The following is a 25,864-nucleotide window of genomic DNA, read 5'->3' as shown; positions in this document are numbered from 1 at the left end:
GTTGTTATTCTCACAATATTTTTCCGTAACTTTTTACTGATATGTTAATGACAGACTATTTCTTACGCGGATCACTTTTGTGTAGACACTCTTTCCGGTTTCGGACGTCATCTGGCACGAACAGACGTTCTTTATATATATATATATATATATATATATAACACGTTCCCAAGCGCTTTGGAATAGGAAAATCCGTTCTCAAGTTGTTATCAAGTCGTTCTCAACTTCTTCTCATACTGACAACCAATGATACTGAATCTATCATGCTTCCGGTAGGTGGTATAAAGTAGTATATATAGATGATAAAACATGGATCTTTTTATCAAAGAGAGAAATAGAATATTCCACGATGAGCGTATTATGGCGACCATAACATCTTTTTCCCACTTACGTACATCTATCGAAAACCTTTGATGTAATTTTGTCTGACAGGAGTTGACATTTATTACGAAAATATTTACATTCCGAGCAAATTCTTTTGAATGCGAATAGACTGTGTCATGTAAACACCATATATATTGTCCGATGTTTATCATTTAGAAACAGAAACTTCATGACTCAAAAAGTGTCACACTTATCGTACAGCTTTATAGTAAGCCAGTTTTGTTAGACAAATGCTGTAAATAAATATATAAGTAAGCAGTTCAAGCTAAGTTGAGAAATTTGACTAATCCAATATGCATTATTAAGTAAATCTCAATCATATATTTCATTGAAAGCAAAGACGTACCAATTCGAAAGAACAACATTTTTTTTTACTGAATAACTATTAAAAAGGCAACACCTTTCTAATTATATTTTGATACTATTTGCAACATAGTCATTAAAATGGGAGCTTTTCTTTCATTGTAGGATAAAGCTGTAACACATATACCTTCAACTACCCATCAGATCCTCACTGTACTCAATTGCCGCCACGATAGACATCTGTACAATATTTCTGTATTGATTAAGATTGCCTGCTTACAGTCGTTCAGAGTAAACTCATCTACAAGACCCTGTTACAGGACGAGTTGTCGGTCACTTGGGTGCAGTTAATCTTCAGATATTGTTGGTGACAATATTTGGAAAACGATATTTATGTATTGGGGGAAATAAAGTTGGCAAATACGGGAAAAAAATAAAATCTGATTGTTTTTTGTAGGCGCCAAAGAAAAAAATATGATGTTCAGGAGATAATTATCTAAAGGTACATGTACACCATAACCACATCACAATTTCCATTTCATACCTATTGGTAGTCCATCATGTTTCACACAACGTAGTATTTGCTGTCATTTCGGACACAAAGAACACGGTGTATTGTATAGAGTAGGCTTGCATGGTACAGTTCGTAGTCCGTCAATTCATCGATTGGATGGCTGTAGATTTAAGTACCGCGCCGGTTTTATTCCGTCTTTTCGTATTGCAGAGTTATCTGCTCTTGTGAGCAGGTATTTATTGTTACGTCATTTGTTTATGAGAGTACCGTCATCAATTTTTGAGAAAACGACGTAATTTTCTCACACAAACCAATGACGTAACAATCAATATCTGCTTACAAGCGAAGATAACTCTGCAATACGGAAAGACGGAATATAGTTACATGTATGTACGTGAACAAAACATTCTACCATTGTTGATGATAATAATGGCCTGATTTAGGGTATAAAGGATTTATTTTATAGCTTTAAAGTTACATGCACAGATATAAAGTTTATTTATATTACAACAATTACGAAGCAAGTTCTCTTAATTTGTCTTAACACTCTTGATAACCCGGATGTTAGCGCGCTGGGGTCTAAATGTTAGAGGAAAGCGGAGCATCCACAGAACTCTGTAAATACAAACTTATCAAATCCAGAAAATGTTCACAATCTTTAACATATTCCGTCTTTGCGTATTGCAGAGTTATCTTCTCTTGGGAACAGGTATTGATTGTTACGTCATTGGGTTGTGCGAGAAAATTACGTCGTTTTCTCAAAAATTGATGACGTTACTCTCACAAACAAGTGACGTAACAATTAATACCCGCTCCCAAGATAAGATAACTCTGCAATACGCAAAGACGGAATAGAGGGTATGACCATGAGCACGTGGTAAGATGCACTACATTTGTTGAACATATATGTATATCATCTTTTAAGTGTGAAGCACCTTTTAGTAATTTCCTTGGCGTCAGATAGAGCACTATACAAAAAAGAAACCTGTATTGATTATTTCTATGTGACCGGTACATTTCCATTACTGTTAATAGTTGTATTATTTGTTGGTTTCAAGAATCTTGTCATATATATCCATTATCAGATTATAAAAGTACAAGCACCAGTTTATGTGTTACGGTCATCTTCCACAAACACACACAAAGGTAAGGGAAAATATATATCATTCAACACTAACAACGGGCTTTTTTCAACGCTTACAAGTGTCCATACAGCAATGTGTATTTGAAAAACAGATAATTCATCATTAGTTGAACGTGGAATACATAAATAGGGACATTTGGAGGCCACATATCAGCATTTAGAGTCACCGTTGGTGTAAGGAGAGCAAAAATGTCACAATAGATAGTGATGAAAGCTGGTAGACACATATTCATATGTAGAGACATATACACATGTAAATATACAAAGAGGAGAATTTGGTGGAGACATATTCTTATGCAGAGAGAAAGTGTTATATCTCAATATGTAGAGGAAAAACGATAGAGACATGTTCTTAGGTAGAGGGAAAGAGTAATGTATCAATACATAGAGAGAGACATGTTTTACGAAGACGTAAAGTGTTATATCACAATATGTAGAAGGAAATTTGGTAGAGCAGAAGGGAAGTGTTATATCAATATACATAGGGGAAAAGTTGATAGAAATATATTCTTATGAAGAGGGAAAGTGTTACATCTCAATACGTTCAATATCCAAAGGGACAGATTGTGGAGACATATATATTCATAGAGGGAAATAGAGTGGACGTGCAGATACATCAATATGTGTTGAAAAGTCTTCGACCGTAAATCAATTTATTAATGAAATATTGGTGGATATGTATCAATATTAATTATGTGGAAAGAGGATGGAAATGAATCGAGATGCAAGTGAATTTTGGTTAGCATGCATTACAGGAAGGGAGATCCGATTGTTTCTGAAACTATTATTTTTTCATGGACAACGGAAATGTACATCGACTACGGTCTGTTCTAATCAACCACTTACCTCCCAGATAGTACTGTCATATGCACTTTAGTCTCACATTAATGGTACCAACATATTCAAAATATCTAAAGTAACGCATCATACAATAATTGATATATTAAATACATGTATATGTGAATCCTCTATTAATATATAACGGAGCAACACTGGATGCATATGTATACTCTATATCGAGATATTTGCATCGCAGTATACTACACAACATACAATATAGAGTTACTTCATTTCATTTCATTTCATTTCATTTCAGCAGATTTTATTGACATGGTGTTATGGTCGAATGGATCGAATAACAGGCAAGCCTATATAAATTCTTTCCATAGGTGGCTAGAGTATTACAAGAATATTTTAGAACTATAGCTAAATATATTTTATAGATATTTTGAAATGAAAATACATAAATGTAAACGATAAAGTAATTAAAGGGAGGTAACTCACTTTTGATTACTTACAATAGAACACAGGTCATACACATACCGACACAGACATACACACACACAAACAAAACATAAATATAGTTATTAATTATCACAATTACACGTGTACACATGAGTTACTATTTAACATTAGATACAGTTAGGTAGATAGACCAAAAGTCCATGTGCAAGTACTGCACAGGTCATCACCACCTAAACTGTGTATTAATTTATTTATATGTAACTATTTAATCTACAGAATTAACCCGATATGTACATTTATCAAAAGTATAAGTAAAACATTGTGTAGAGGAGCACAAAATAGATAAATGAAAATATACATTTATTACATTATCAAATAAATCCACAACCATGTTCAACTGTTTTCATAGAAAATTACAGTTTTTGTCAATATAATGGCTTTCTAGATCTTGTAAAAGTTAAAACGTTTGGATTTCCCTATAAAGTAATGTATATCACGAAACATTAGTCTGTTTGTTTTACCTTCACAATTAGGACAGCCATGTAAAATAATCTAGAAAAAAATGAGACTGTTTCCAATTCATCTGAACAAGTACATACTGGACTATCAGTTATGCAAATCAAACTTTAAATCACTACAATAATTTTTAAGTTGGGAAGGAATAATGTTTGCCCTTCTATCCCCTTCAGTTTTGAAAATTTTAACAGATTCACTATAAGTTATAGCATTTTTATCTAACAGCCATTTAAAACTTGCAAGTGTAGGAGAGTCAAACAGATTAGTATCAGTGTTGTTAGCTGTGCGGCACATGAAAGGAAAGAAGCTGTCAAAGTAGTTATTAGTTCTGCATATTGGTGGGTTATAAAGTCTAGTTTGTCGGAGAGAATAATGTTTTTCATTAGGATTGTTTATAAAGGGGATCAACACATCTTGTAAATATTGCGGTGAGAGTCCATGCATTAATTTATACATCATGATATATTTGCGTTTCTCTCCTCTTGCAGCCAGAGTTTCCCAACCAAGTTCGGTATAAAGTTTATTATGTGTTGTTCCTGAGCGAAGGCCTGTAATTATTCTTGCTGCTTCTAATTGTATAAATTCTAGAAGATCTGTTGATTGTTGTGTGCAGTCATCCCAAACTTTGTCAGCATATTCCAAAATTGGCCTAATAAATGCAGCACAAATTATAATTAAAGTTTTTCGATTTACCCTAGTTTTTATGTAACGAAGAATATTGAGTCTGTTGTAAGCTTTTTCATATATGTTCTGAATATGTTGTTTCCATTATCCATCATCTTTAAGGGTAAGTCCTAAGTGTGTATATGATGTAGTGTCTGTGAATTGGCTGTTTTGAAAAGTTATAGTGGGGTTATTTGTGTTTTGTTTCCTTGAAAATATAACTGATTTAGTTTCATTAGGGTTAAATGTTATGTCCCATGTGTTTGCCCATTCATTCATGTTAGTAAGGTCAGTTGTTAGTGTTAATATATAGTTATTAGATGTGAAGGGCCAAATTAACACTGGCCAAACGTATCGGCAAAGGGCGAATATCTGATTGGGCGAAATCTTCCCGGTATACAGTATACACCTGTTACATTACATTGGATAACCGTAACCGTAAGTATAATGGTGGGGCTCTGTAAAGGTACATGACGTTCAAAGCTACACCAAAGGTTTGGATGGGAAACTGTAATAAAAGGGGGAAATAAGCTTGCATTGAGGTATACAAAATTGTACAATTACTCGCCAAAGTACCTCGGTGCAAGTGTGTGTTCATAAATGACAGAACAAATAATAGATATTAATGAAGAACAAATAAAGTATTTATCCTTCGAAATGCTGAACTGAAAAAAACCACCGGTTCTTTAAAATCTTTTTATTCTAATCATTAAAGTTATATACTGGTTAGACCAAAGTATATTAAATGCATAACACTTTCCTATTTTTATATAAATGATTAGCCAAACAATAGACCAGTAATAAAAAGATCAGAAATAAGAGTGAAAAAAAGGATTCTACACCAACTTGAAGATTATGCTATTAACTTATTACGTTTGATTATAACGTCCATTATAACTATTTATCATAATCACCGGCCCGCGAATGTGGTTTTAAATTGGAATAACGTTAATGTGTCAGATTTAACAAATATAGAAAATTACTCTTAGTCTTTACAAAATTAACGCCATTTGCAATACACCCTTAATGCTACACTCTATTGTTGTAAATAGTGTGATGCTGAAAAGAATAGAAACATTCTTGAAAGTTTATCAACCTGTTTTCGAAATTCAAATCGATCAGTTAAACATAACGTTAATATTACCATGACGCGTTCACCTGTTACGATGCTAGTGACATGGATTATATACTAGTATCTAGCCTGTATCAGTATGTAGCATGTGTCTATAATCTGTATTCCCCCAGTGAATCATCAGGTCAAGATTAGTTGCAATGGTCTGATTGGACATTAATCCACATTTAGAAATCATTATTGTTAATTATGCAGCATAGCCACTGCAAATAGGTGTAGGTGTGATATGCAGAAGTTGTGAAGACATGCGAGCTACTGATATCCTACCTCGAGTTTATGTTGATTATCAGGGATTTATTAAATAAGTGTATAACACCGTTTGAATCTTGAAATCCTTCTGCATGACTGACATGCTAAACTAAACTCATAACTAGATTTATCTCGCCTACATTAACAACTTTGTTTTAACTCTCTACACCACTGAACCATTTGAGGTGTATAATCTATAATGTGGTTTTCAATCTTTCATTTCACCACCATATTTTATACAGATCTTATGCATTCTAATACTTACAGGGACATACCGAATCTGTGGTCCAATCACAGTTACATTGTACCATTCTGATCAAAGATAGTGTAATGGAATGTAGGTGGCGGACATACACCAACATGTATTGAGAAGTTGGTGGACAATGAATGCGGTAAGTTCATGAACAATATGTATGGGAGAAATTGGTGAAAAATGCATGCTGCTAGTTCATGAACAATGTGTATGGTAGAAATTTATGAATAATGCATGCAGCTAGTTCATGAACAATGTGTATTGGAGAAATTTGTGAACAATGCATGCGGCTAGTTCATGAACAATGTGTATGAGAGAAATTTGTGAACAGTGCATGCGGTTGGTTCATGAATAATATGTATGGGAGAAATTGGTGAACAATACATGTGGTTGGTTCATGAACAATGTGTATGGTAATAATTTGTGAACAATGCATGCGGCTAGTATATGAACAGGAGGCCCAATGGGCCTGCATCGCTCACCTGGTATAAATCTCACACTTGTAACATTAAAAGTGATCTAAAATAAAGCTACAGGCAAAATATCAGAATTTATGATTAAAATTCATTCAAAAGTCCCATTTTTGGTTTTTTTAAACATTTCACCCCTGTGATTGAAATTCGAACCAAGTCATTATGTTGAACACATTTTATAGCCTTTCATCTCAGGATGCAACTTGCAAAGTATCAACATCCTGGGACCCATGGTTATTCAGAAGAGGTCGTTTAAAGATTTTACAAATTTGACCCCTGTGACCTTGAATATAACTCAGATCATTCACTTCAACAAACATAGTAGTCCTTGATCCCAGCATGCTACTGATTAAATATCAACATCCTGAGCCTTTTGGTTATTCAGAACAAGTTGTTTAAATATTTTGAACATATTTGACCCCTGTGACCTTGAATATGGGTGAAGGTCGTGCATTTGAACAAACTTTGTAGCCCTTCATCTCAGCATGCTACTGGCCAAATATCATCACCCTGGGCATTTTGGTTATTGAGAAGAAGTTGTTTAAAGTTTTTAACATATTTGACCCCTGTGACCTTGAAAATGGGTCACGGTCATTAATTTTAGCAAACTTTGTAGCCCTTCATCCCAGTTTGCTTCTGGCCAAATATCGACACCCTAGGCCTTTCGGTTATTAAGAGGAAGTCGTTTAAAGTAAAATATTGACGACGGACGGACGGACGACGGACGGACGACGGACGCCGCGCCACGGCATAAGCTCACTTGGCACTTCGGGCCAGGTGAGCTAACAATGTGTATGGTAGAAATTGGGGAACAATGCATGCGGCTAGTTCATGAACAATGTGTATGGGAATAATTTGAGAACAATGCATGCGGCTAGTATATGAACACTGTGTATGGTAGAAATTGGTGAACAATGCATGCGGCTCGTTCATGAACAATGTGTATGGGAATAATTTGAGAACAATGCATGCGGCTAGTATATGAACACTGTGTATGGTAGAAATTGGTGAACAATGCATGCGGCTCGTTCATGAACAATGTGTATGGGAATAATTTGTGAACAATGAATGCGGCTAGTATATGAACACTGTGTATGGTAGAAATTGGTGAACAATGCATGCGGCTAGTTCACGAACAATGTGTATGAGAGAAATTTGTGAACAGTGCATGCGGTTGGTTCATGAATAATATGTATGGGAGAAATTGGTGAACAATACATGTGGTTGGTTCATGAACAATGTGTATGGGAATAATTTGTCAACACTGCATGCGGCTAGTATATGAACACTGTGTATGGTAGAAATTGGTGAACAATGCATGCGGCTCGTTCATGAACAATGTGTATGGGAATAATTTGTGAACAATGCATGCGGCTAGTATATGAACGCTGTGTATGGTAGAAATTGGTGAACAATGCATGCGGCTCGTTCATGAACAATGTGTATGGGAATAATTTGTCAACACTGCATGCGGCTAGTATATGAACACTGTGTATGGTAGAAATTGGTGAACAATGCATGCGGCTCGTTCATGAACAATGTGTATGGGAATAATTTGAGAACAATGCATGCGGCTAGTATATGAACACTGTGTATGGTAGAAATTGGTGAACAATGCATGCGGCTAGTTCATGAACAATGTGTATGGGAATAATTTGTGAACAATGCATGCGGCTAGTATATGAACACTGTGTATGGTAGAAATTGGTGAACAATGCATGCGGCTAGTTCATGAACTAGATTGTATGGAAGTATTATTAGTATGGAAGATATAAATCAATATGAATGGGGAAGTAAAAGCCAACCGCTCTAATCACCGAACGCGTAATTCAATTCACATATTCTAACAATAGTTAAGCTTTATATACAAACATTATGCAATGGGCGTTTACATTTAAAGAAAGCAATGCACATAAAGACCATAAATACAGTATGTAATGGTAGGGCTACACCTGCTAATGTACTGTGCGACACCCGAGTGTACCATATACATCTGGCAAGTTTTGAATTTAATCCGCAAAGCCTGTTATACGGTAATAACCTACGTAGTTTATTAGTTGCTTTCACGTTTCTGTAGAAATACTAACCTTGACTAAATGTACCTTCAAGGTTGCATTATAGACGCCAATGCGAATCTTATTTAACGTTTAAAAAAATGTTTATGCTAACGTTAACAATAGCGTTTAATATTAGAAGTCTACCTTGGCGCTGATAGCTAACAAAACAAAAGTATGGTAATAATGCCAACAGATTATAACAGACCAGTTCAAATTGAATATAGAAGATTAAAACCGTTAAATGTGATTTATATCAAGAGTAGTGACATGACTAGAACTAAAAAAAAAACAGGTAAAATATTATAATTTGACAGCAACATTACAGGGATATGTTATACAAACATACAAGACCACCGTCAGGATTATTACCTCTGTTTGACAAAAGGAACTGCCGCCATTACTAGTGATGGATGCCAAATATTTAATCGTTCACATGGAATGACAAATAACCTATCATAAACGCTGAAGGCATTGCTTACACCGAGAAGTGAATCGTTTGTGTTGATACCGTCAAGGTTGAAAACGGATGTTACAAATTACTTACACTGATGCCGAGGATATTTCTGATTAATCTGTACCCATCTAAACGATATAAACATGGATGCTGACACTTTCTTTCGCCGTAGGAATAGGGGCCTACCTACCTTACGGTGTTCTCATCTAAATATAAATCGCCAGGATGATACTGGAGTATACACGCCAACGTGGGGACCGCACATGACCGTCAAGCAACAAGACACACAAAGGTATATCCGTCAAGTTTATCACCATTTCACTATTGCTGAATTTATTTTTGCAGATAAAGATATATCTTTCCGAAAGAGTGTTAGTGTCTTGTCATTATTATTTTTATTGTTTTACAGTGCATTTAACATTTTATCAAACTGACAATGCTTTATCGACTATAACAATTTGTATTAAGTACAAGAATACTATAAATATAGCAATAGTTAGTAACAAGTGCATGTTTTGACACTATTTATGCGCTTGAAGTATTTGAACACAACATTTGTTATAAGTATGGTAGCTTCTTGTATTTGCAAGTTTAAATTAAAGCTTTATCTACCTGTTAACAGTTAAGTAAATCAACATGTACAATGGGGGTCATCCAAGTTCATTTTTACTTAATCCTACCGATATCTTAAGCTAGGATTTACAATAACAGTTTACAATACATAAGTAATAACCTCAGCATATGTACACATGTACTGCAAATAAACCATCAGGAAATATGCTAGTTGTACATTTAGTAATATTAATCAAAATATTTGGAATATCTTTGATAAGATTATGATTATATCAATTCAATTCAATAATTGTATTGCTCATTTATAGTTACAGAGTCACTTGAATGCAAATAACGAAACAACAAACAATATATAAACTTACACAGAAGCCAGGCCCACACTCCTCAGTTCAAGTGACTGTTTTATATATAAACACGAGTCAAGTATAAGTTGTACATAAAATATGTGTCTAGTATAGAATAGTTTTTAATATATTTATATAGTCCTTTCTCAACTGTGCATTATAGCCACACCTGAAGAAGAAGTGTTCTTCATCTTCTAGAACAAGACCTTTTTACATACTCTTTGCTCTCTAGGTTTTTTTCTTGATATTCCTATTACCAGTTCAATGTTATGCTCACACAATTTGAATTTTGTATGCAACATTCTTAAGTTTTTATGAGTGATAGAAAGGTATTTTTTCTTAATATCTTTATAAAAGAATAATTTATTTTTAGCTGTCATCGCTTGTAGTTTCCTGAAAAAGTTAGTTTCAAATTCTTTAAAAATGCTAGTTTTAATTCTCTGTTTGTTTTTTATTGCAGATAAAAAAAAACCACTCTTAACTAATAATCTATTGAGTGTAAAGGATTCTGTAACCAAGGGATTTATAGTATTCTTTTGTAAAATTCTGCTTAGATAACTACATGCTTGAACATTAATTAGGATTTCCATAGGATACTGTCCTTAGCTCTTGACCCAGTGTTTACTGTCCTCGTAGGTAACCATAGGGCTAGCTTACAGAACATAAGATGATTTTGTTCCATGGGTGACTTGTCAATGATTGAAAAGTAATTGAAGTTTTGGTTAATATTTTTGTGCTCTCATTTCAGCATTTATTTGTTTTTGATACATATCCACGTAACAAATTTCAGCATTGTAGGTCTAAATTGGTTTGAGAAGGGCAGAGAAAAGTCTACATTGTGCAGCAATTAAAGAATTAGCAATCTTTTCAGAATATTTCTTAATTGAAAAAGTACTTTCAAGCCTGTATTTGATAATTACTTCATGGATGGTGTAAATTTGCCTGCAGAGTTAACAATATTACCTAAGATTTTGTATTTCTGAGTGGTGTTGACCTTATTGTTTCCAAACTTAAACTATAGTTAGTATTTATCCTGTTAACTCCCTGGAAAATCATTGCTTTTGTTTTATTTATATTAATAGAACGTTTCCAGTTGTTAGAATATTCATATGGTCTGTCTGGTGAAGCTTGCAGACCTTCGGCTGTTTCCGATAGTATAAGCAAGTCATTAGCAAACATCATACAGCCTATTTCTGATTCAATAAGGGATACAGGATCAGGGTATATAAATCAAAAAGGGACGGGCTCAGGCATCACCTTGTTTAAGACCTCGAGGAATATCAAATATTCAGAATAACAAGAGGCCCTTGGGGCCTTAGCGGTCACCTGATTTATGTAAAAACTGATGTGATGTTATCGATGTTGCCAAATGAAAAATAACGCATTTTGTATTAAAGGTAACTTGAACTACATGTAATGCAAAAGTTGTGAGATAGATGTACTATGTACAAATAGTGGTTGTCAGTCAGCTGGATTTTAGTAAAGCACCTTAATACCCTTCCATCTATGAAGATAATTTGATTCTACCATATCTGGGTCTTCAGAAGAAGACTTTTGAAATTTCAATTTGACCCTTTTTGGCCCCACCCATCATCCCCTGGGGGGCCAGTTAGGGCCGATTTGTGCATATCATCAAACTGCTATCCAATACTGATAATGCTAACCAAGTTTGAATTAATTCCAATGGAAATTAAACAAATGCTGGTCCAAAATGTGATTTCCCTATATAAACTATATTAAAGTTTACCCTCTCCCCAGGGGGAAATGTTAGACCCCAGGGTCATGAAATTCCCTATTTTGGTAAAGCACCTTAATACCATTGTATTAAAATCAAGACTAGACTCTATTCTGGAGTTGAAAGCAAATGTTTACATTGTCAGTGATGATAATCTATACATGTACAGTTTATGAAACTACCGAGTAAATTATCCATAACAGTTTGCAATCAGCATTTATGATATTTTTCCAAACTGAAAATAAAAGTTTAGAAAACTACTGCAGTAGTGATAAGTACGATTTCAGCGTCATCTTATAATTATACAATGTACATGTATACTCGGTTGTCTTCGGCAATGACTTTACACTCTCCGCATCTTTTTCAAACTTAGCTGTTTTCGTATGTCATGTTAAGTTTACAAGATTTCAATACTGTCAGTTACGTTTTCCGAGTTTATTCTATTGCAATACAAAGCAGACATTTGTATATTCTCCTCTTTATGTATCGATGTGCTTACATTTTGCAAGTCTATTTTATTTCAGTTATTTACAATTTTTTGGTGATGTTCGACGTATTACCAACTACATCGCATTGGTATTTCTGAAAAAAATAGAAGAAAGATATACGTTACTGATTTAATATTTAATCCAAATCACTGATGCAAATTATTTCGTGCACGATATGAAATCAAAACGACTTAGATTGAACATCCGCTACGTTAATATCTTTTTCAATACAAAGTGAAATTTCAGTCAATCAACTATTTAAAACAATATACCGAGTCTAAAATTAAGATCATGTCAAAAATACACTACGTAACCGTAGCATCTGGTTGGCAGAACCGCCATTAGTCTATTTAGCTGCAAAAGACCATCCTCGTCGAATTATCGCCATTGCTCGTCTTGTCATAACAGCAGGTCCGGCAAAAACTGTATGTTTATCTGGTTGTTGTTGAAAACAATGAACAACTGTTCACAATGTAGAATACGGGAGTCCACGTGGAGATAAAAGCATACTTTATAGATGGTGAGGGAAGTTGGTTCTTAGAGCACGCAATTCATACATGATTCAATAACGTCTGGCCATGTATGTATACATGTTCTGCCCTTTACTTACATACTGCAATACGACCATGAACAATTAATGGATTTCGTTCTTAGTCCTTGGTACATGTATACTCTTCATTTAATGTCATGTCAGTATGTCTCCGCTAAGGATATAGTGTACCCCATCTATTAACAGCATATCCATTTTGGTTTGGTGTTTACCTGTTTCTAGAGAGTAAATTGCAGTTTCCTTTCCTGTTGAAACGCAAGCCGTCGACAACAAGATAAAACTGAAGATATATTCGACTGCATGATCGCTTGTTCGACGTTGCGGTTGCTTGGCAACACGCCATCTGAAACCATCACCTTTTTTAAATGTTTCAATTAAAACTGGCCCGTTTCACCTAGGAGTCGACTTGATGATCAATGTTCTGGCAAATAGGACCATCTCACGGAAGCAGACGAAACCCCACTGATGGGAGAATGGACAGGCGCTTTTTATACTAACAGACGACAGTTAGAAAGCATTGCAAAATATGATAAAAATGCTTCACTAGAAGAAACGTCCGGGACATCAATAGATGAACAGATTTTTTGGAGAAATTCCTTTTGAGCACACAAGACGACTTCAATTTTTAAACACCATTTAAGGACAAAACAGACAGACCGTTATCACCTAGCAGATGATTTAGGTCATTGAAGAACGTTATGGACTTTTAGTGAAAACATAATGAACTTTTTTTAATCAAAAGACCCGACCAACACTAACGATGGAAAAATGGAAAATATCGGTTTACAGAAGAATTGTAAGGACAAACTGTAATGACACGATAGGAGTATTTACACCACAGTAGACGACTGAGCAACGCAGACAATACCTTTTCAATAATACTGCCTAGTTCTCTTGTCCACAGCAGACGCCTGTTGAATGTACAGTAATTCGTTGACTTTCGCACAGCACGTTTCTCTGCAACATAGCAGACGACGGTTAGAAGTAAAGTGACTAAGAAGACGAACAGACTGGGCCTATTCACTTAAACAACTGCACGGTTCTCTGCGCCACAACAGCCGACTGTTGGACGTAAAGCAATTAATAAACGAACAGACTGGGCCTTTTCAGTAAAACGAACACAATGTTTCTCTGCGCCACAGAAAACAAATGTTGGACGTAAACAATTTGAAGACGAACAGACTTGGCCTTTTCAGTTTAACAACTACATGTAACTCGGCGCCACAGCAGACGACTGTTGGACAAAGCGATTGAAGACGAACAGACTTGGCCTTCCCAGTTAAACAACTGCATGTTTCTCAGCGCCACAGCACTGTGTTGGACAAGGCGATTTCAAGACGAACAGGCTTGGCCTTTTCAGTTTAACAACTACATGTTTCTCAGCGCTACAGCAGACGACTGTTGGACAAAACGATTGAAGACGAACAGACTTGGCCTTCTCAGTTAAACTACATGTTTCTCAGCTCCACAACAGATGACTGTTGGACAAAGTGATTGAAGATGAACAGACGTAGCATTTTCATTTTAAAAACTACATGCTTCTCTGCGACACACCAGACGACTGTAGGACAAAGTGATTGAAGACGAACAGACTTGGCCTTTTTAGATAAACAACTGCAGGTTTCTTTGCGCCACAACAGACGACTGTTTGACGTAAAGGGATTTGAAGAAGAAGAATAGGCGTTTTCAGTAAAACAATACAATGTTTCCCTGCGCCATGGCAGATAACTGTTGGAGGAACGAAATTTAAAGACGAACAGACTTGGCCTTTTCATATTAACAACTACGTTTCTCTGCGCCACAGCAGACGACTGTTGGACAAAGCGATTGAAGACGAACAGACTGGGCCTTTTCAGTAAAAAAAACACAATGTTTCTCTGTGCCACAACAGACGACTGTAGGACAAAGTGATTGAAGACGAACAGACTGGGCCTTTTCAGTTAAACAACCACATGTTTCTCTGCACCACAGCAGACGACTGTTGGACAAAGCGATTTGAAGACGAACAGACAGGGCCTTTTCAGTAAAACAACACAATGTTTCTCTGCGCCACAGCAGACGACTGTAGGACAAAGCGATTGAAGACGAACAGACAGGGCCACAGCAGACGACTGTTTGACGTAAAGGGATTTGAAGAAGAATCATAGGCCTTTTCAGTAAAACAACACAATGTTTCCCTGCGCCATGGCAGATCACTGTTGGAGGAACGAAATTTAAAGACGAACAGACTGGGCCTTTTCATTTTAACAACTACATGTTTCTCTGCGCCACAGCAGACGACGGTAGGACAACGTGATTGAAGACGAACAGACATAGTCTTTTCAATTAAACAACTGCATGTTTCTCTGCGCCACAGCAGATGACTGTTGGACGTAAAGCGATTTGAAGACGAACAGAGTCTTTTCAGTTAAACAACTGCATGTTTCTCTGCGCTACAGCAGACAAATATCGAACGTGAAGCGATTTGAAGACACACAGACTTGGTCTTTTCATTTTAAAAACTACATGCTTCTCTGCGCCACAGCAGACGACTGTTGGACAAAGCGATTTGGAGGTGAACAGACTTAGCCTTTTTATTATAACTGGGTGTTTGTTTGTGTCACAGTTAACGACTGTTTGGCATGAAGTTATTTGAAGATGAAGTGACTGGGCCTTTTCAGTTAAAAACACTGCATATTTCTCTCCAAAACAGAAATGACTGTTGGACGTAAAGCCATGGTTCTCTTCACAACAAACTTCTTACATTATCTTAACCAAAAACTCAACATGGCAGACGACAACATAATAAAAATGCACTGTTGGACGAACGGACTGGTTCTTTGAAACAACGGAGACCAAAACAAGGTAACACAAAGCAGTAGATCCGTTAAGGTCTTTACGCCATTTCAGACGACTTCATTACACAAAACCTAAACCGACGAAACAGACAGGTGATCAGATGACAACGTCACAGCAATCCATCACACTGGGTCTTTTCCACAAAATAGATGACTATATCATAACCTTTAGTGAAAAGTACCAGCTTAAGTCATTGGACGAATTGACAGGGACTTTCATCAAATGCAGACGACTAAGACATGAGAGTTCTGTTCGTAGTTTCCTAATACACAACAACATTCAGGACGTGAAGCCATTGGTAGATAAATGGATTTAACATGTACTTTTCAGTATACTCTCACAGAAAGTTCATCATAGAAGACAACTTATTGACAAGGACGAATGAGAGACGAAACTGACAGGTCCTCATCATAAAAACAGATGGCTTCAAAACAGAAGCAAACACTAATAGAAGGACAAACTAGATCTTTTAAGTCCTTTTCATTATAGCAGTCAAATCAAGGACATAAAACTGCTGACGGACAAAAGCCGACAGATTCTTCTTAACATAGCACTGACTAAAGGAAGAAGTGCATTGAGGTGCTCGATTGGTTGGATGTTAATCCACAAATGGAGGAATCGAATTCACCTCCTCATTAAAACTCACTGAAACTTGTTTTGTTCCATGTGTATGGAAGAACTTGCACTGTTGACCCAAGTGAAATACGAGCAATGGACACGTGACCTTTTCCTTTCAAATATAACCATGACCTTACAAAAAATGACCACAAAAAATTCACAGCCTTGCTGCAGTTGGCATTATGTCGGCATAAGTTTTGCAAGAAGATTCATCAAAATTCCACGTTTTCTCCCAGAGTGATTCATTTTCAAAAGAAGAAAAAAATCAGAAGAAGTTTTCATATGTCCTTTTCTTCTAGCATAACTGAAACCAATCATTTTTGACACGATCTTGACTTTTGACTTACAATTACATGATTTTATATTGGTAATGATAAACATGGACATTCAATTGCTAAGTTGCTTTCAACAAGCTTAGCTAGTATCATTTTATATATACATATTACATACTAATTAACATTAACAAATACAGTGTAATTATTAATGGCAAATTATTTCAATGGACTTTTGACAATATTATGAAAAATGACTCTTGACCAAAAGAACATATTTACATGTAGCTACAATAAATTTGAAAAGACAATTACTAGACTGAAATAAATTGCTCTCAAAGTCACAATAACCTCACATGTAAAATTATACATGTCAACATTAGTTCATGTCAGCAATAGATTTCATGTCATAACAATCTGACAAAGAGTAGTGCACCATGACAAGTTTCGTTACAATACACCACAATGACAACTAATCTACACAATGTTGTCTTCTTTGCGGACTCTGCAATATTTTGACCATTAATTGAACTAAATAGACAGATTCTTACATAGCCATCCTAGCTACGTTGATCTTTTTTCAGAACCCCAACAAAGTCTCTGCTCTGGCCCAACTTCTACACCCTATGCTAGAATTTCCATATTCCCAATTTTTACATATAACAGAGACTTACTCAAAAAACAACTTACAACAAAAAATGCATCAATACTCAATAGCACAACATCAAGAAAATGCCTTCTCTCATCCAATTATGTGCAGTTATAATATAAACACACACAAAGTATAAAAAGAATATGTGTTGGCTTGTAAGGAATGAAAATGACACTTAACGTGGCATTGTGGTAATTATAAGATCATGACAATTGCATCATGACATTATTAAACAATCAAAAAGCACTTCAAGCGTGGAACTGGCATGGAAATGGATAGTGTTCTCATGCTGTATAAGCCAAATATGCAATAAAATCCATTTTTCATAATTGTTTGTGAAATTAGGCTCCATTCCACTCTTGTGGCTGTGACTTGAGGGGAACAACCTTCATGTCGGGTATTACTCCTGTTCATAACCGATCATGTGATGAACATTCCCAGCCTTCAACACATAAATATGAAAACAGTCCTGTAGTATTAATTTTTTGAAATGGGACAGGGAGATTGTGCTGAAGGGGGCTAATAATGGGTACGATTGAGAGATATCACTCCTGTATAATAATGTAGACCGAAATTTCAACCCAAGAAAAAATATTTATGAGGTACAACACCAAGCTTTGCTAGGCACCTATTCTCAAAAGATTAATGTCTTCACCATACTACAGTTGCTACACATGTGCCCCATGAATGATAGTTAATCTTCAGTTGAATATTATGTCTGAAATACCGCTATTTTTACCAAACAGATTTTTTTGCAATTTTACAAAATATTTATTTTCTTGTGGCTAATAATAGCATCACATCACTCACCTTGTTAATTGGTAATAGTTCAGAACAATATCCACATAAACATTACAAGATATTTATTATTACTGGCTCACCTGGTTTAGTTACAAGCCTTCAATCTACCTTCCAAACCTAACACTGCATTACCTCCCTTTTTCCTCAGAAGTTACATTGTATATACTTCCCCTTTCATTACGCCACATCCGTGTGAAAATTGCCTTTCCAGTTCTGATACAACTATTAAATGAAACTGACTATTACACATTTTTCAACTTGTATTTCAAGATCAACAGTCTATAAAAAGTTCAACAATAACAACAGTATAAAAATAACAAAATATAACAAAAAAAACATTATGAACTGATCAGAATATGCTCAATATAAATATCTTTCAAAAGCATTTTCACATTCACTCTGCTTATCGCCCATGATTCTTCTTATTGTCAAGTACAAATATCTCTTCATGGTTTTGGGTAAATTCAAGTGATTCATATTCATAAAATCAACAATCAATCAACACATGATAAGTGATATATGATTTCTATATGGCTAACAAACCACTAGCCTTTTTTCAGTATTCAAAAGCATCTCACACGTTGATTAACATTACAAGCTTGTTTATGTAAAATTCTATACAACTTACTGCCGAAAAGATGCTACAGTAGAAAATAACACAAGCTAATAAATTAAAAAAAATATGTAAAACAAGACGCCAAAGTATGTGGTGGTGGTTGATCATCACATTTGTGTCTACGCTAGCTCATATTGAAGAAGGGTTCCAGCTGATTTTCAAGCAATATTTTACTATATAAATTATGTAGAGCTATTTTGCCAATAACAGAGATATTCTTATTTTTTCAGAAATAAAATCAGTTAACACATTCACCCCTGAAGATACATTTGAACTCTTCCAATTCAAAGGCTGGAATAGTTCATCATGAAATTTCAGGGGTGAATGAGTTAAAGAGAATGAAAACTCAAAGCCTCTCAACAACAAAAATGTACTTCTCTCAACAACAAAAATGTACTTTCAAATTTAACTTTGACCCAAAATTTGTAGAACTTGCATAAAGTTAAGTATAAACTGACTGCTCATAATAAGGCAAGGTAAAACCGAAGAACCCTTGTAGTTATAAGTTAATCACTGACAGGGTAATATATATATACCAAAGTTAAAGAAAGAAATTAATTTGTTTCGCAACTGTATGTGTCTCTAATCACTGATCAATTAATTATAAACCAATAAAGAAAGAATCACTGGTGTCTGCTTTTTATGATAAATATATATTGCATAATATTCCCGCAAATTCAGTACACCACAATAAGATGCAAGTGAACCATGAGATATTTACTTCTTACGCGGAGTATTATTTTTCATGCAAAAAGGAGGGTTTATAACGTTTCAACTCACGAGATACAATGTACATAGTAAGATTGCATACAAGGTTCCTGGATATAAGCCATGTTATTTTTTTTAATTTAATCAAATATGCCACCAAGATGTTGCACAGGAGATAAATTGAAAGTTAGTTGCAAAATGATTTCATAATATGTAAATTTCAATAAAACCAATATCTTCATTTACTCTAGTCTCTAATTATTCGATTTCATATTTAGAATACTTATTATAACCACAGGCAGATTTTGACATTAAATAAATAATACCAGTCTGACCTATAATTTTAGAGTTAAAACTGAAAATGTTTTAAAACTCGATATAAAGTTTATATGTTACTAACAATGGGCATTAGGCTAGTAGAATTGAATACACCTGATCCAGTCCCCTGTTGAATAATTCACATATGTTAACTTTATAATTTTTATTCATTTTACTTCTCAAGTCTTTAGTTTTGGACAAAATTTCCAGGAACCTATATATATTCAATCATACCTAGATACATTATGATACCTTGTCATGTCATCCAGCTCTTCATAATTCAATAAAGACTTGGAACTTCAAGTCTTACATTTTTAGAGTTCAGAAAGAAAATCGTCAAAGTTGTCCCCCATGTTTGAATCACAGTCATCACTGTTGATAAATTTGTCGAGCTCCGAAATATCAGGAATATTTTCAACATCCATTTGGGTGGCTCCTGTCGCTTTGACGGGAGACTTACTATCATCTGTCTGGGCTGGCATGGCAATATTCAAGGCACTGTAGAGATTTTGCAGAATATCAGTTTCCTGAAAGGTACAGTCATTCCTACTGGCTGAAGCAAACAGTTCACTGTTGCTGCACTGGTTGTTATCATTTGTTACTTCTAAACCGCTGTCATTCACAACTGTTTTAGAAGAGACCAGTTGTTTGTTTACAAGTGTCGTAGCAGCGTCAAGGCTAACTGATTTTTTGTGGAGCGGCAGAGGTACTGAGGTGAAGTTCGTGTCTTGTGACCTCCGCCGTTTCAGAACTGGAAGCGTAATATTTTCAGACACCAGTTCAGCTTTCCTTTTCTGAATGACGACCGAATCACTGTGACAACTAAGTGCAGGGCTGTTTGGTCTACTAGTCAAGGACTCTGTATCTACTTCCGAAGATGTACTTCTTGTCCTGTTTTTTGAAGTGAAAGAAATTGTCGCATCAGACATCTTGGATCTGTATCCTTCAAAAACCTTTCCCTTTACGACAGGAGATACTGATGTCTTGTTTTTAGTGTTGCTTAGAATTTGAGATAAAAAGCTCAGGGAGCCTTGACCTTGTAAACCTACTGGCCTTGGGACCTTCTGCTGACGCATGGGTTCATTAGGTACACGTGACATTCGCGGATTTCTCATATTTCGAAGGAAGGAGACATGATTCCTGGTTTTCTCAAGTATCTTGTCAGCAGGGGGTGTTGATGTAGTTGACTCCGGGTTTGAGTGAACACTATTTGGAGTATGGACCAAATTGTTCTTAGCACCAGGTAATACTCTTTTGTTGACATTTCTTCGCTGCAATTTTATAATTTCAGCAAGGTTCTGAATATTAGCTACATTTAACTTGTGCTCTAATGAAACATTCACAACCTTACCCATGCTTTTTGCTGGTGTTTGGTAGTTGACCTGTGACCTATCATTCATTTTTGATGCACCTGTTTGGAACTGATGCTCCCCCATAGCGGTCAGCTTCAGAGTTTTCGGTGTATGGAGAGAAACTGATTGGCTTGGTGTAGAAATGATAACATTATTACCATTGCCTGAAACAGAATGCATAAAGTCACCTTTTTCAGAAACAAATGACCTCAAATCACTTTCATTCATTAGACTGTTTTTCATGGATACATCCACATGTCCACTCCTTAGAGAATCCTCAGTACACACAAGTCTGGTACCGTTTTGGACAGTGACCCTGCTACCATCTTCAATACTGACCGCTTCCCACATCATGATATGGACCTGGTTAGCTGGGAAACTTGGACTTCTTTGATCAAACTGACAGACTGGGGACTTCAGGTCATTGCATTCCATCCAAAGTTCTTCTACAATGGATAAAATAAAATAAAATGAGTAAGGAAACAGTATTTCAATTTTAGAATTACTAGAATTAATGTTAACTTCTTTCCTCGATATGGAAAAAACTTCATTTAAACATTCTGCTTACCTCCCCCCACCCCTAAAAAAAAGATTATAGAATTCTCGTTCTATTTACAATCATCTGGGCAAAACAGTATCATCAAAATATGCTACGTCTACTTGCAATTCTGAAACCCAACACGAGACACAGTTTTAGAAAAATATGTTTTGTTTTGTTATGTAATTTTCATTTTTGGTATCCAAACCATACAATTACTTTGAAGTTCTGCTAATTATAGACTGGGGGGAATTTTGCCAAAATATCAAGAATAACTCTATTTTAAAGAATAAACCAATCATTGGTTATCAAACAAAAGATATATGATATATATCAAACTCCACTTTTTGAGAAAAAGTACATCGTAACATGGCAATTTACCTTTAGGATTGCGGATCCAGGCTATAAAATGATCAGGATCATTTCTATACTGAATCACTCCTGTGACTTGGTACAGCTGATCATGACGTCGGAAATCGTAACCGGAGAAATTGTTGCTGTGTAGTCCTTCTTGAAAATGAAGCATGAGGACAGGTGGCAGTCTGAAACACAGAAAGTTTAATTAGTTAACACAAATACAGAATTGTTTTGAATTCATGGACTACAAATGTTTCTTTTCAAGACAATATGCAACCTTTTCAAAACTCATCATCTTTCAAAAATAACAACTTATATGACGTTCAATTTAAACAATTTTTTCTTACTACCTGGGTCTTATTTTGAGAGTAACATAAAAACAAAAATTGTTGAATTTTGTTTTCATAATAAACATGAGTATAATATTAATTTTCTTTTATAGATTTTCCATATAGTAAAATAAATTGCATTTAGTTTAACACTTAAAGGATGAGACAGAATCGTGAACAAAAGTTCAATGGACTTTTTAAGAGATCTGATCACAATTTACTTCCTAGATATAATAAACAATACCTTTCAAACACCATGGTCATTAGCTGTCCCTCAGCATTGCACTGGAAGCAGGGTCGCAAGAATTTCGGCTCCATCATTGAAAAATCGGCTGTTGTGTTGGGGAATGTCGGCAGCACTTTCTCATAAAGCAAATCATCTTGGAATCCACATTTCGTACAACTAAAACGAAAATTGTACTTGATGGCTAATAGCTGCTCCAAATCCTTGCTGTTCTTTGTCAGCAATGGGATAGCAAACACAGGGCTGTCATTCTTGCCTTTCTTACAGCGTAGATGTGGATGAAGCAAGTGCCAAATTTTCTCCCGGATATTAGTCAGGAGATCAAACGCTTTGGAATATTCCGAGTCACCATGAGACAACATTAACTGTACCAAGTCTGATTTCAATAACTTAAGTCCTGCACCGGTTTTGACTTCATCCCCCTGCAAAGACATATTGACCGACTTTGAAACTACATGGCTCTTGTCCTCATCATTACACCCTGTTCCAACCTTCTCCTCAAACAGCAAAGTAGATGGCAAGTTGATCTGGGACACTAGCTTGGTATTATCCGACTTTGTCACAAACATATCAACATCGCATGGACTAGCAGCAGCATTGGAGATGGATCTCTTGTTCAGCAATGATAGGGCTTGGTCATAGGCCTTCAGTAAAGTACACACGATGGAAGGATCTGAATCTGGGTCACCACATTTTAACTTATTTACCTGCTTACAATGGACTAACAGACACAGTATGACATCCATCCAGCAAAGAGCGTCTTTGTTCTGCCATTGAGGATAAAATGCTCTCAACTGATCCATCGCACTGGGACAATCCTTTTCACTTTTACCTATTATTGACTGTCTGGCTGCATCAGATTTAGTTGTATTTGGAATACTTTCAGATTTGTTTCCTCTTTTAAGTTTTGGAGTCTCGTTATTTTGTGTAACACTTTCTGGACGTTGTTGAAATGCTGGGTATTGAATTTGAGACCCTGATTTATTGTTAGGGACTAAATGTGTCTTTTCTGTCTTTGTTGACGAAGTCCTAGGTGATTGCAAACAGGCATTCTGTCCATTCTTCAAATGGTGTTGATTCATGCCTAAGCTAGATTTTACACGAGCAGGGTTTGTACATACTGGGCTTTTTGATATGTTCTTTTGAAGTCCATAACTGTAATTGGTGGATTTCAATGAAGCATAGTGTGGCCGTTGTGGTAAACTTTTCTTTTTTATCACTGATGGCTTGCTGACTTGCAGTTCTGAGAATTTTCTGTTGAGGACCCATGAAGAATTATCCATGCCTGCTGGATATGTACACTGAAATTATAAGATGCAATATGATTAATTATATGTTACCTCACTTAACTTTATAAAATGTTTTTGAAATTACACAAACATAGATGAATCACTTACTATTTTTCTTTCAAAAATGAGACAATTTTAGTTTTATTGTTAATACATAGTATTTTACTACCTGATGATTTCATTTGTCATCTGCCTGAACAATTGAGGCCAGGTATAAGTATTAGTACTAATCAGGTCCAGTACACTCTGCCAATTGAGCTATATAGCAGTATAGACATATAATAGCTGTATTGACCTATCCGAAATAGGTATTTTGAGCTATTTTCATGTGATTTGATTTTCAAAGGAAAACGAAACAAAGTCGCTGTTAAAAGACGATTTTATCATTAGGTTGATAACAAAAGACATAAATATAAGTATTCTTTTTAAAAAACAATGATGTAAAAAAATCGGAAATTTTACATTTATGAAAAATGAAATTAACATCTAACTGTATGTTTTTTATAGTCAACATGACCATAAACCTTATTGTTTAATGCGACTTTGCTTTAATTTAATGAAAATTGAAATGTGATAAGATATAGCTCAATACAGCTATAATTTATAGGTGAATATAGCTACAGTATAGGTCTTTATAGCTATATAACTCAATCGGCAGAGTGTACATACTGGACCTGCTAATGTAAAGGTATTATATATACTCACCTCGTCATCCTCACAGAACCGAATGGCCTCCTCAAAGTTGATTTGATATGTCTTCAGTTTGTTGGTCTTGCCATTCCTAGCACACACACAGCACATCACTTTGTCCTCTTCCATATTTCGTCCTTTGAGAAAAGACCAAGTCAATAAAAAGGTTTACAAAGATAATACATTAACCATGTGTGTTAAACTTGATGTTACAAAGTAGTCTTAATCAAGTGGTAACACATCACCAAATTAAATACAAAGCTTTCACATTATTTTCAATGATTGGTAGGTTAGACCATTCCAAGCTTGATCATGTACATCCATAAAACCGTATCGTGTCGAATAAACCTAAACCTGAGTGAGTGTGACACCACCTAAATAACAACTTTGCACAGGGAGAACTGAGAGGCGTGTTATGGAATCGTATGCACAACGTCTACAACAACGTACTTCCTACGTCGAGATATCCTACCTAAACAAATGAATATTACCGGTTTTCAATAGATATATACATTGACAATATAATATTATTACCTTTTAAGACAACCTACACTAATGCATTACTTGCAACAACCATTTTCTGTCGCTGTTTCCCGTGCTCGTGGAAATAGCATTTCCCGGCTTTTGCAAACGCACATGTAGCTCGCCATTTTCCTTTCTCGCCTCTGCGCTAGGCATTGTGGGTATGTGCATATATACCATATATATATCATAGAACTTAAGATTTATGTATTCCAATCATTTTCAAAACCTCTCTCAAATATAAATCCTTAGATTTGCATTGACATTTAAAAGGTATAATCACCGTTTGGAAATCAATAAAATATCCTAGGTGGGGTATTAGTAAAATCGAGCTGGACATATAATCCGGAATTTCGATGACGTCGACTGTGACTCCTTTAGTAGAAGATCTGGCAAATTTTCAAGTCAGAAATAGTCAGTTTTAATCATTTCTCGTGTTGGGTATACATAAATAATTATCTTATTATATCTAAAATTACTTAACATTTTGTCAAGTTCCATGTACCTATACCAGTTTCGAACTCATAATAAAATTGAGTAGTAATTCCGTGGTTTGTACATCAGGCAGGCCCTTGTTTGGTGTGAGCTAATTTCTAAAGGAGCGCGTCCAGGGTATAGGGATTTGGTAGGGGGATAAGGGGAT

At 35.5% G+C, this 25,864-nt stretch overlaps 1 protein-coding gene and 1 long non-coding RNA gene across 2 annotated transcripts; one reads left to right on the top strand and one right to left on the bottom strand.

The window, feature by feature from the left end:
* The first annotated feature begins 12,372 nt into the window (after positions 1 to 12,372).
* On the top strand, positions 12,373 to 18,462 carry LOC110457336. Its single transcript, XR_002463688.1, has 2 exons — positions 12,373 to 16,169; positions 16,246 to 18,462. It is a non-coding gene; the product is annotated as an uncharacterized LOC110457336 (long non-coding RNA).
* Positions 18,463 to 18,505: 43 nt separating this feature from the next.
* Positions 18,506 to 25,363, bottom strand: LOC110457335. Its single transcript, XM_021508559.1, has 5 exons — positions 25,234 to 25,363; positions 24,715 to 24,836; positions 22,721 to 24,021; positions 22,172 to 22,332; positions 18,506 to 21,698 (listed from the first exon to the last, which is right to left on the bottom strand). The coding sequence occupies exons 2-5, from the start codon at positions 24,826 to 24,828 to the stop codon at positions 20,215 to 20,217; spliced, it is 3,060 nt and encodes a 1,019-aa protein (XP_021364234.1). The 5' UTR covers positions 24,829 to 24,836; positions 25,234 to 25,363; the 3' UTR covers positions 18,506 to 20,214.
* Positions 25,364 to 25,864: the final 501 nt, after the last annotated feature.

This window comes from Mizuhopecten yessoensis, unplaced genomic scaffold (genome assembly GCF_002113885.1).
Source record: "Mizuhopecten yessoensis strain PY_sf001 unplaced genomic scaffold, ASM211388v2 scaffold9109, whole genome shotgun sequence".
Classification (NCBI taxonomy): Eukaryota; Metazoa; Mollusca; class Bivalvia; order Pectinida; family Pectinidae; genus Mizuhopecten; species Mizuhopecten yessoensis.
This window is presented reverse-complemented; position numbering and strand designations above follow the sequence as displayed.

What these genes read in the sequence shown, in the direction of transcription:
- LOC110457335 (XM_021508559.1), bottom strand. Translation starts at nt 24,828, where the DNA reads ATGGAAGAGGACAAAGTGATGTGCTGTGTGTGTGCTAGGAATGGCAAG. An exon ending in ATGACCATGGTGTTTGAAAG is followed by an intron (nt 22,333 to 22,720) that starts GTATTGTTTATT and finishes TCTGTGTTTCAG; the next exon opens with ACTGCCACCTGTCCTCATGC. An exon ending in CTGGATCCGCAATCCTAAAG is followed by an intron (nt 21,699 to 22,171) that starts GTAAATTGCCAT and finishes TATCCATTGTAG; the next exon opens with AAGAACTTTGGATGGAATGC.